The following is a 12,391-nucleotide window of genomic DNA, read 5'->3' as shown; positions in this document are numbered from 1 at the left end:
ATTTAGGCAACAACAAAAGACACAGAGGCAGAATATACATATACTATCAGAAAGACCCAGTAAGAAGGATGAAGGACTAGGGGACATACTAAAAATTGTGAATAAAGATAATAGCTTAAAAAAAAAGATAATGGCTTTTACATCGGCCATGTTGGGTGATAAATGATACAACCCCATGGACTGTGGCTTGCCAGGCTCCTCTGTCCATGAAATTCTCCAGGCTAGAATATGGTATGGGTAGCCATTCCCTTCTCCATGGGATATTCCTGACCCAAGGATGGAACCCCAGTCTCCCACATTGTGGGCGGATTCTTTATTGTCTGAGCCACCAGTGAAGCCCCAGTAAGTGATACTATATGACGTTAATTTATAGCACTTGGTTGGGCTTCCCAGGTGATGCTAGTAGTAGAAAACCCATCTGCCAATGCAGGAGGCAAAAGAGACGTTTTGATCCCTGAGTTAGGAAGATCTCCTGAAGGAGGATAGGGCAACCCACTCCTGTATTCTTGCCTGGAGAACCCCATGGACAGAGGAGAGGCTGTTGGACTACAGTCCCTAGCATCACAAAGAGTCAGACACGACTTAAGAGACTTAAGCATGCACACACACTTGTTTAAACTTACGTTGTGTAAGAAAGATATCCTTTTATTATAGATAATATAAGAAGAATTATACATAGAATTTTGATTGGATCTTTATTTCTCTGCACATCTCATTTTATTAGTACCAGTCAAATTCCTTTTCTTTTTTGAAAAGAAAGGTTTATTACAAGCAATTCAGAAACTTCCATACAGTGATATTAAATAAAAATGATTAATGTAATAGTCGTCTTCCTCTTCATTCCTCCTGCTTTTTTGTATCATTATTTCTCTGGTAAATCCTGGTAACTACTACAACTAGGAACATCATTTTCTGTAGCCAACTATGTGACTTTAGTATTAGAAATCATTTCAAGAGCTTGTTTATTATAGGAGTTAACTTACTACTAGAATAAGAATAGAGTACTAGATGCTATTTCTATAATATGTCATAGATATCTTACAGTACACATTTTTTATGTCTATCATAGAGATTGAAATATATTGGTTGCATTTAATTCCATAGAGTATAATTTCAGCCTAATAAGGAAGAAAAATAATACTGGCAGAAGATATATTACTTCATAAACTTCTTTCTTCTGTTCATTCAATTAATGCATTTATATTCTATAATATTTTATAGAATAGGGCATATTTACCTTATTATATGAATTTCTAAAATACTTCAAACACATGATATTTCACTATTCTTTAACAAGCTGTCAGCTACCAAAAATTACCAAACCATTTCAGTTATCAGCTATGAGAGAAATACATCTCTGAAAGTTTGAAAACATAGAGAAAGTAAATGAAAGAGAAAACTCATCCTACAAATTAATGCAACTTTTTATTTATTAAATTTCAGGATTATATTTTTACTTTTTAAATCATAGTGTATTTTAGGAACTATAAAGTATCAAAATAGTGACAATGTTAAAGACAGTTTGGTATTAAATTGACATTGTTGGAAATTTAGCTTTCAAAATCTCCAGATTACTTAAGAGTGAGATTTTTATCTCCTCTTTTTTACAGTCCTTTTTGTGTATCTGGTAGTTCCTAAAAGGGAACATGGGGTCGCAAAGCATTGGACATGACTGAGAGACTAAACCAAACGAAAGGGAACATTCAGGCTAATGAAATACAATGCAAGGATAATTCATTATAAATATAGTTTTGTTTTATCTTCAAAAATTAAATTTCTTAGTAAGAATCAAAGTGTGTCAGGAAATTAGATCAATAATCTTTTTTAGTTCTTTGGATAGTCAAATTTTTTTATCAGGATTTGAGAATCTGTAAGTTCCTTTATTAATCTTTTTTTTTAAATTTAGTCACATTTTGTGGCAATGGATTAATTTCCAAAATATACAAGCAGCTCATACAACTTAATACCAGAAAAACAAACAACCCAATCAAAAAGTGGGCAAAAAACCTAAACAGACATTTCTCCAAAGAAGACAGACAGATGGCTGGTAAACACATGAAAAGATGCTCAACATTGCTCATTACTAGAGAAATGCAAAATCAAAACTACAATGAGATATCACCTCACACCAGTCAGAATGGCCATCATCAAAAAAATGTACAAACAGTAAATGCTGGAGAGGGTATGGAGAAAAGGGAACCTTCTTGCACTATTGCGGGGTAATATAAATTGATGCAGCCACTATGAGAAGGCAATGGCACCCCACTCCAGTACTCTTGCCTGGAAAATGCCATGGATGGAGGAGCCTGGTGGGCTGCAGTCCATGGGGTTGCGAAGAGTTGGACACGACTGAGCGACTTCACTTTCACTCTTCACTTTCATGCATTGGAGAGGGAAATGGCAACCCACTCCAGTATTCTTGCCTGGAGAATCCCAGGGATGGGGGAGCCTGGTGGGCTGCCATCTATGGGGTCGCACAGACTCAGACACAACTGAAGTGACTTAGCAGCAGCATGGAAAACAGTATGGAGATTCCTTAAAAAACTAGGAATTAAACCAATGGAATTGCTGCATTGACCCACTAATCCCACTCTTAGGCATATACCCTGAGGAAACCAAAATTGAAAAAGACACATGTACCCCAGTATAGCACTGTTTACAGTAGCTAGAACATGGAAGCAACCTAGATGTCCATAGACAGATGAATGGATAAAGAAGCAGTGGTACATATATACAATGGAATATTACTCAGCCATAAAAAGGAACACATTTCAGTTAGTTCTAATGAGGTGGATGAACCTAGAGCCTATTATACAGAGTGAAGTAAGTCAGAAAGATAAAAACAAATATTGTATATCAATGCATATATATTGAATCTAGAAAGACAGTACTATTTACCCTATTTGCAGAGCAGCAATGGAGACACAAACATAGAGAACAGACTTATGGACATGGGGGTGGTGGGAGGAAGGAGAGGGTGGGATGTATGAAGAGCATAACATGGAAACATATACATTACCATATGTAAAATATATAGCCAATGGAAATTTGCTATGTGACTCAGGCAACTCAAACTGGGGCTCTGTAACAACCTAGAGTGGTGGGAGGGAGGTTCAAAGGGAGGGGACAGAGGTATACCTATGGTTGATTCACACTGATGTTTGGCAGAAACCAACACAATATTATAGAGCAATTATCCTTCAATTAAAAATAAATAAATGTAATTTTTTAAAAAGAAGTAAAGGGGCTTAGACCAAAAAGAAAAAATTGAGTCATGTTTTAGTTTCCTGTTTTATTCTTTTGCAATGAGTTAAAGTTCTGCTCAATTTTTTAAAAATTTCAAACAAATTGGATTAAATGCAATATTTAAAATAACAACTCCTTATGTACATTTAGGACATTATTTATTGCATAGATTTTATTAATTTCGGGAGAAAAGTAAGCATGCTTTAATGGAGAAGTGTAAATAAAATGTTTTTAAATTGCTGTAAGTGGATGCAGCAAATGATCACTGTATCTTAGGTGGGTGAATTTTAGGGGACTTACTAAAATAGTATGGTTAATTTCTGTAATATTCACAGATGCACTTTTATACTATTACTCCAAGGGGAATCATGACCAGATTATGTTAAGAGGTATAACATGTCTATGGAAAAGCATATAGTCACTGTTATCCAGAGAAACAGAACTGTTAGGCTGGATAGAGAGATTGATGATAGATTGATAGATAAATATATAGATAGGTGATAGATAGATTTATTATGAGGAATTGGCTCACATGATTATACAAGCTGAAAAGGTCTACCATCTGCTGTCTGCATGCTGGAGACTTGTGAAATAATGGTATAATTCAGAGTACAAAGCCCTGAGAACCAGGTGAGCCAGTGGTGTATTAATCAGTCTCAGTCAGAGGGCCAGAGAGCTGTGAGACGTCAAGCTCATGCCTGATGTCCACCCACACTGGAGTGGGCAATGTACTGATTCCACTGAATCAAATGAGAGTCTCATCCTGAGATACCTTTACATACATTCCCAGAAATAATGTTTAAGGTGAGCACCCCTTGGCCAGTTAAGTTGATACATAAAATTGATCACAAAAAGGGAAATAAAACAGACTGTTGCGTCATGATGAGGATTCCTGTATAGTGTTTTCTTTGGCTTTACAGAGATGAAATTTATTCTAAGCTTCTCAAGGAAAATATTAAAAGTTGGGTGATTTTATATATATATATATATATATATATATATATATATATGCTCTATGAATATGAAAATTTTAACGGCTTTGAATTTTACACATCTTTGTTACCCTTAAGTAATTTTCAGAGACAGTCTATTCCTTTTTAATGCAGTAAATCCCAACATCACTACTGTTGGGTATTCTTTCTACTCTTCATAAAGCCAGAAAAATCTTTTTGATACTGTTATCCTTATGTCTTATACTACATAGGTTTTTAATCTTTTGTTTACTGTTCTAGAGTGTTTCTGGGATTATATGAATGACTGCTCTCTTTAAACAGTAGGTTCCACATGAAAAGATCATAATTCTGCTTTACTTTTGAGTTCAACTCAAAATATATTTATTGAGTGGGTTAGGCATTCTGCACAAAGATTTAGAGTAGGCATTATCCTGGTCTAATAAAGCACCTGATCCAATTGATTATATACAATATAGTAACTAGTTATAAAATGTAAAAGACCATGAGGCCTAAGCATAATAGGATTAGAACAGATTGGAGAGGAAATGACTTGCTTGAATCTATTGGAAAGAGCTTCTAAGAGAAGTTGGACTTTAAAAATTAGTAGAATTTTGAAAGACAATGAAATGGAGACAGAGAGGGAATGATGGACAGGACATTCTTGGCAGAGTGTGGAGCATGAGTTCTGAGCATGAACTTAGTCTGAAAGTCAGGAAAGTATGGAATATATTTAGACAGTCTTAGTCTGCTGTACCTAGATGAAAAGTGATGGTATGGGAAAAGTGAAGTAATAGGAGATGAAGATTGAATGTAGCTTAGAAATTAGTTTTTATACAATTTTAAAGAATATGTACTTGTTTTTTGAGATGGATATTAATTGAAGGATTTGGAGCAATGTACCTACATGATCAGAATCATAATTTATAAATATACTTCTGTAGGCAGGGTGGATTGGGAGAGGGTTGGACTCTGAAGGGAGGCTTAATAGGAGATTATTTCAGTGGACATGTTAAGCCTGATTTATAGTGGCAGTAAAAAAGGGAAACAAGGGATAAATCTGAGTTATTTAGGCATTAGAATGAGCAATGGTTATAAATCAATTGAATGTAGAAAATAAGGAAAATGGATAAGTTAAATTTTGAGACTTTATGGCTTGGTTTATCAAATATTTAAATTCTCAGTCGAAACTGAGATTACAAGAAAACAAATAGCTGAAGTATTATATTAAATTCCAAAGAGGATTAAAGAATTATAATTAACTACTAGGAAGGAGGCCTTTTAAAATGATAGGGTTCTAGATTCTAAAGATACGTGAAGGAATGCTGTTGTAGGTAAGGATGAAGCCAAATGGGTAGGATCTAGGCTTCTTACTCCCTCTGTAGACAGTGCCATTCAGATTTTATTGGATTCCTAAATATTGGTCTGACATAAATTTTGTTTGAAAAAACAAATGGCCTTCTGCTTAAAAAGAACGTTGGAAAGCTACTGCTCCAGCTGTCTTACTTACAATTGCAGCCCTAGATGTTCAAATTGGCCAATGTCTCACATGTCTCACAATTAGCATGTGTTTTACTGAAATGCTTACATGACACTCAAGCAGCCGTGTGGAGATCTCAGGAAGCTGCTGGAGATGTGAAACCCAAAGAAAAATCAAGGTTAAACCAAAGTGAGAATTTATGCTATAAAAACAAATAGTATTATCCAGAAAGAATGTGTTTGAGTATGAAGAAAGTCAAGGAAAAATCTTGGGAAACCACTGCCTCTGAGGAATAAAAGAAAGGGAATCAATAAGTGAAATGGATAAAGAAACAGTTAGTAGGTGGGAGACCAGGCCAATGTGTACATATTAAGAGCCTGAGTTTTGGCTGAAGGAAGCCCTGAGTTTAAAAGCCAATTGTGCTCCTTACTTTACAGCTGCGCGCAAGCACTCAGAGCCAGTTTTCTCTGTCTGTGGGAGTACTAGAACCTATCTCGAAGGGCTGTGATGAGTAGTTGAGTGAGACATAGACAAAACTTTAATGGAGTATGTGGCACATAGTTAAGTGTTAACAGACACTATTAAAGAATCCACCTGCCAATGGAAGAGACTCAAGAGACTCGATCCCTGGCTTGGGAAGATCCCCTGGAAGAGGAAATGCCACCCACTCCAGTATTCTTGCCTGGAAAGTTCCATGGACAGAGCAGCCTGGCGGGCTACAGTCCATCGGGTAGCAAAGAGTCAGACAAGACTGAGCTCACACACAAATTTGTAATAGCCTGAGAGAATAGTGTTTCAAAAACCAAGACAGTGTCAAGAAATAGAGGTTGACAATCAGTGTCTAAAGCCATAGATAAATGGAGCATAATGAAGATCAAGAAGAAATTAAAGGATTTTTTAGAATTTCACAGATAAAACTCAGAGAATACCTTGAAGAGAATTGTAGAGGCAGAAGTCAAATTACAGTAAACTTTAGGCATGACTGAAAAGTGAGACAGTGATAGCAAGAATTGTAGATAAATCTAAAATGTTTTATGATGAAAAAAGAGAGAGGAAGGCAGAGTTACTGAAGTTTTATTTTGAGAATTAAATGTGATCGTGGAAGGGAAGGCATGAGACAAAAATGAATGAAGCGAGGCCATATGGGAAGTAGGATTACAAGTAGAGGAATTTCTTCCTTTTTTGGAGAAGAATAGGGCAAGTAAAGATACAAATGTATATATCCTCTTTAGAGATGTTGAGAGAGATCAAGGTGGGTTTCCATTTTTTATTGAAGCATAATGGTAATCTGCCAAAATTAAGTGTTTTGACATGACAGATTAAAAAAAAAATTTTTAATTATATTAGTGCTATGGAAATAAGAGAATCAGCTACAGAGGGGTAAAAATGAAAATGTACTACTTTGATGGCTTATGGTAAGTCATGAGGCATGAAGTGCAGCAGAATCAATAGCATGTAATAAATAGTGACTGGAAAATGGGATAGCATCCAATATATTTTAAAAATAAAATTAATATTCAAATAAAGTTAATTTCAAATAATTAATATTCAAAATAAAGTAATATTAAAATAAAACAATATTCAAATGAAGTATTCAATTTGTTCCCTACTAAATGAAATTTTATAAACTCTTTTAGTTACTTTTAATTACTAATGATTGTAAAAGAAATCATTGCCTTATGAAATCCCCTAAGTGTGATAAGTATTCAAAATGATCCCTTTTAATATTTTCTTCTCAAGTTTTCTGGTTATTTTATTATTTTTCTTTTCCTACCTTTCATCCCCCAAAGTGAGGAAGCATCTGTATTATGATACATTTTATAGATGGTGCTGAAGATGTTTGTGATACTTGATAAGATTTTCTTTTTAAATATTATTTGTTTAAATCTCAATTCGTTACATTCTGTTGTGTTTTGTTTTAGAATATTTAGGCCATTTTAACCTTTAGCACTGCCGTATTACAATGGACATTGAGAAGAAGGAGCAAAGTTTCCAGTAACGATTTTCATTTGCTTTGCTTGCTCTCTGCTTATCTTTTTTGAATCTCACTTTTAAAAATTAAACTATACCGTCTTCATTTTCTTCCTGAGTCTCATTTATGTTCTTGTTTCTGCCATGCTTTCAGTCATTTTCTTACTCTACCTCGCTCCAGATACAGTCAGAGCATTGAACATCATCACAGGGATGGCAGGTATTTTTTTCTTACAATTGAGTCTGTTCGTAGAATTGCATGTGCCTGTCTATTGATAATAACTCACTACTATTTATATATATATATATGTTTGTAGTTACTGATGAAATATAGAAATATTATCCTTGTAAAAAAGTAGGAAATAAAGCATATATAAACAATTTAATTGTATTGGGCTGGGATCATCTCTGTGATGATTCTAAAAATGTGATTCACCAGAAATTACTTTTGAATCATTACATGGAAAAGTAGAATAACAGTATTTTTAAAGATTAATACAGTTGAGAGCTCATCTTCCTCTGGAGAGTTCATAATTAGATATTCAGACAGCGCTAGTTGATAACAACCCACTTCTACCTCCCTCCAAATCAGCCTTTGAAAAGTGCTTAGATTGAACGGAGGCTGAACTCAGGTTTATGGTTACTTTATCAAGGGTAGCTGTGGTCTACTCATTGGTTATAGTAGATGAATCTGGATCCCTGGAGAATACTGGGTTTTGTTGGAAAATCCTTGTTCATTTCTACTCTCCCACCATTCTCCTTGTATTGAAGAGAAATATAAATTACCTGGCATTTAACAGAAAGGAGGATTATGTCTCTAGTTATTCCCAGAAGGAAATCTAGCAGGGAAAGAAGGTCTCTAAAGCTTGCAGTTTCTCAAGGCTAAACATAGCTGTAGGGATTTGAGCCAGTTCAGTGACAACATTTTGAGGCCCTGTAGACAGAGAAAAGAAGAGCAATGATAATGTGGTTGTGGGTTCAGCTATACAGATAGGGAATTAATGTGCTGTACTCACTCTGACTATAGTTTCAGAGTGATTTGGGTTCTTTGTGGCCACTTTTATCCTATTAGTTTAGTTAATTGAGAGTTGATAACGAAAGAGCTTAGAAACAATAATTGAAACTAGTGGGTAAATACCTAAGATTGAATTCATTTAGACAAATATGGAAGGAAACATAAGAGATAGTATCAACAATAAATTCCTAATAATTCAAGTTTTGTGATGTCTTTCTGTACGTGTATCTGAAATTTAGTGCCTTCAGTTTACTCTACTGTCGTGGTTATTGCTATGTTTTATTTCCTTTTACATTTCTTAGTCTCTTTTTTCTATTTTTTTGCTTCAATACTAAATAATTTTCATTTTTTTATTGTTAGTGTTTGTCATCTTTATTATTGCTGTATGTTACTTTCAAACTCTTTTTTGGTTGCAATGATTATAAATTTATCTTACAAAAATGTGAAAAATAGTTATATACCTATTCTTATAATTGGGTAAGACCTTTTTTAAGGGGGGTGGCATGAATGAGATATTATTGACTATAGAATTCTTATGCTGGTATCTTTCCACTTAACCATAAATTAAAATCATGCATCACATTAGTTTTTATGCCCTATATTTTTCTTAGCTATCAACAAGTAGATTGCTCCATATTATTTATTCTTTCAGTGAACCAACATAGATAGAGCCAGTCCATGAACAGCTCTAGGTTGATTATCAATTTCATATTCTTTTTCTGTTTCTCAACCTCAGCCTAGCTGGCCTATTTTGAAAGAGAGATTTCTGAACTGTCTTTTGTACCATAATTTAGTTTGTGGTCAGGGCACACAGTATCACTGATGTTTATATTAAAGGAAAACATAGAAAAGAAATGATCAAATAACTTACTCTAAGATTTGTTGTCACTTAAATGATTCGAATTTGTGAGTCTAGTGTACTCTGGAAAAATTGGATAGCCATTGTAAGAAGCCAGTTCTTTAGTTGCTTTCAGCAATATTATCTTTTATTATTATTAGTTTGATTCATACAAAAGCATGACTGCATATTTCAAAGCATAGTAGTAAAATAAACATTTAGGAATCTACTACCCATACCAAGAACCAGAATAGATAGTTAATATTCCTTCGTCTACCTCTAGGCTTCTTGCCTATTGCATTCCTATTGTATTCCACAGAAATAGTAAATACTGTATTGAATTTTCAGCTTAACATTTCCTTAATTTTTTTTTTTAAGTGACTTTGAACATTTACTTCTCTCTGCTAACTTTCTGAGTTACTTAGTTCTTCTGACTCCCACTTCAGTCCACTATGAGATTCTGGGGATTATTGAAGATACAAAAACTCATCTAGTCAGCTATCCCTTCTCCTTTATTTATTACCATAATGTTTAATGCGTCTTGTTTAACCCCTGTACCTTTGTACATATTGCAACTGAACACTGCCATGCATTTCCCTTACATGTTGATATCATCTGTTGACTTCTTGGATATACTGTTTTATTTACTGAAGATTTTAGCATGTGGCCTTAATCTTCCTCTTCATCATAATTCCTGCCATGTATCTGAGTGATGCTGTGTGTGTGCACACTCAGTCATGTCCAGCTCTTCTCGACACCATGGACTGTAGTCCGCCAGGCTTCTCTGTCCTTGGGATTCTCCAGGCAAGAATACTGGAGTAGTTTTCCATTTCCTTCTCCTGGCAATGTTAGCATTCACCCACTCACTTCCTTGAGTATCTCAAATTGGAGGTAGTGAGCTTTACTCTCAGTTCTGCTTTAGTTACTCCCTCCCATGGTCACGCTCTGAATATTATCATCACTTGAAACTGTTCTACCTTTGAAATATTTTTTTAAAAATTAATTTTTTATATAACTTTAAAAGATTACTTTCCATTTATAGTTATTACAAATGCTTCACTCTTGGACAATAACTATACATGGTTCTTTCTTCTTCTTTCACTGAGTTACTTTTAACTCACTGATTCTTTTATCCACTCTGTTTACCCGTTTACCTTTCCCAATTTGCTTCCACTTTACTTACATATCTGGAGGTTGAATCCATTCTTGGAAACATCCTCAGTTCAGTTCCCTTGCTTCATTGTTCTTTTACATTTTTGATGAAGTCCAAGTCTGGAGCAATCTCTTTCTCTTGACAAATGGTTTTGATCTCAATTATCCAAGTTCTCTCTAATTACCTACTGGAGAAAAAAATGACTGAACATTCAAGGAAAAATGACCTCTTTATTGAGGATTGTGAAGAGAATAAAAAGAAATTGGCACCAACTTTCTAAGCGTTCAGTTTCCCAGTCTATATTTCAAGGTGGCATTTACTGTCATGGTCTGGAAATTCCCCTGCTGTGAATAAATATGTGCTAATAGTTCCAAGTGGACCATAGTTTGGCTGTATAAAATCTGGAATTTTAGGAATAGAATAAATGTATAATAGTTAACTCAACATGGCATCCTCAATATGTGAAGAGTCAGAACCATTGTCTTCTCTACTTCACATTTGTAAAATAAAATATTATGTATGCTGTCTATTTGGAACAGTTGAATAGAAGCTTAATGTTTGCTTAACTTCTTTTATATTACCCCAGGAAACAAATATTTAACTAATATTAGGGATCAAGACTTTTTTCCTCTGGACAAGTTACACTGACCAGGGCAAAATTACCTTTGATCATTGCATATTTTAAAACACAGTCAAAATTTAAACAAACATATTTGGAATGGATATCGTGTTACCTTTTATTGATATCCCTCTAAGATATATCCTTTATTTCAATTAATATATCTTTTATATTTTAAAATCTATCCTCATATCTTACTTTCCCCCCAAGTATTTATCTTAAAGCTATACTCTTACTCCTTGGAAGAAAAGTTATGACCAACCTAGATAGCATATTCAAAAGCAGAGACATTACTTTGATGACTAAGGTCTGTCTAGTCAAGGCTATGGTTTTTCCAGCAGTCATGTATGGATGTGAGAGTTGGACTGTGAAGAAGGCTGAGCACCGAAGAATTGATGCTTTTGAACTGTGATGTTGGAGAAGACTCTTGAGAGTCCCTTGGACTGCAAGGAGATCCAACCAGTCCATTCTGAAGGAGATCAGCCCTGGGATTTCTGTGGAAGGAATGAGGCTAAAGCTGAAACTCCAGTACTTTGGCCACCTCATGCGAAAAGTTGACTCATTGGAAAAGACTTTGATGCTGGGAGGGATTGGGGACAGGAGGAAAAGGGGACGACTGAGGATGAGATGGCTGGATGGCATCACTGACTCAATGGACGTGAATCTGAGTGAACTCCAGGAGTTGGTGATGGACAGGGAGGCCTGGTGTACTGCGATTCATGGGGTCGCAAAGAGTCAGACACGACTGAGCGACTGAACTGAACTGAACTGAACATTGATGGTGGCAACTTTTGACACATTGATGGTGCCATTGATGGTGGTACCATAATGGCAACTTTTGCATAAAGATGTGATGGAGGAGATGACAGGTGGGCTGTATCTTAAAGGAAGAATTAGAAATATTTAAGTTGAGTAAGGTAGCGCTAGTGGTAAAGAACCTGCCTGCCAGTGCAAGAGACAAAAGAGACATGGATTCGATCCCTGGGTTGGGAAGATCCCCTGGAGGAGGGCATGTAAACCCACTGCAGTATTCTTGCCTGGAGAATCCCACGGACAGAGGAGCCTGGTGGCTACAGTCCATAGAGTTGCAAAGGGTCGGACACAACTGAAGCGACTTAG

The 12,391-nt window shown here is 35.3% G+C and overlaps 1 protein-coding gene across 49 annotated transcripts in view; it reads left to right on the top strand.

Annotated features, from left to right (window-relative positions):
• The window catches only part of RIMS2 (regulating synaptic membrane exocytosis 2), a 601,609-nt gene that overhangs the window by 367,280 nt on the left and 221,938 nt on the right, over nt 1-12,391 (top strand). For 22 of the 49 annotated variants that reach the window (XM_027973138.3, XM_060393832.1, XM_060393843.1 and 19 more), the window contains one exon: nt 7,802-7,867. The exons of the other annotated variants lie outside the window; for them this stretch is intronic. In XM_027973138.3, the coding sequence (XP_027828939.2) occupies nt 7,802-7,867 (66 nt within the window). The remainder of the gene's footprint in view (nt 1-7,801; nt 7,868-12,391) is intronic. 49 annotated transcript variants of the gene reach the window in all.

Source organism: Ovis aries, chromosome 9 (genome assembly GCF_016772045.2).
Source record: "Ovis aries strain OAR_USU_Benz2616 breed Rambouillet chromosome 9, ARS-UI_Ramb_v3.0, whole genome shotgun sequence".
Classification (NCBI taxonomy): domain Eukaryota; kingdom Metazoa; phylum Chordata; class Mammalia; order Artiodactyla; family Bovidae; genus Ovis; species Ovis aries.
This window is presented reverse-complemented; position numbering and strand designations above follow the sequence as displayed.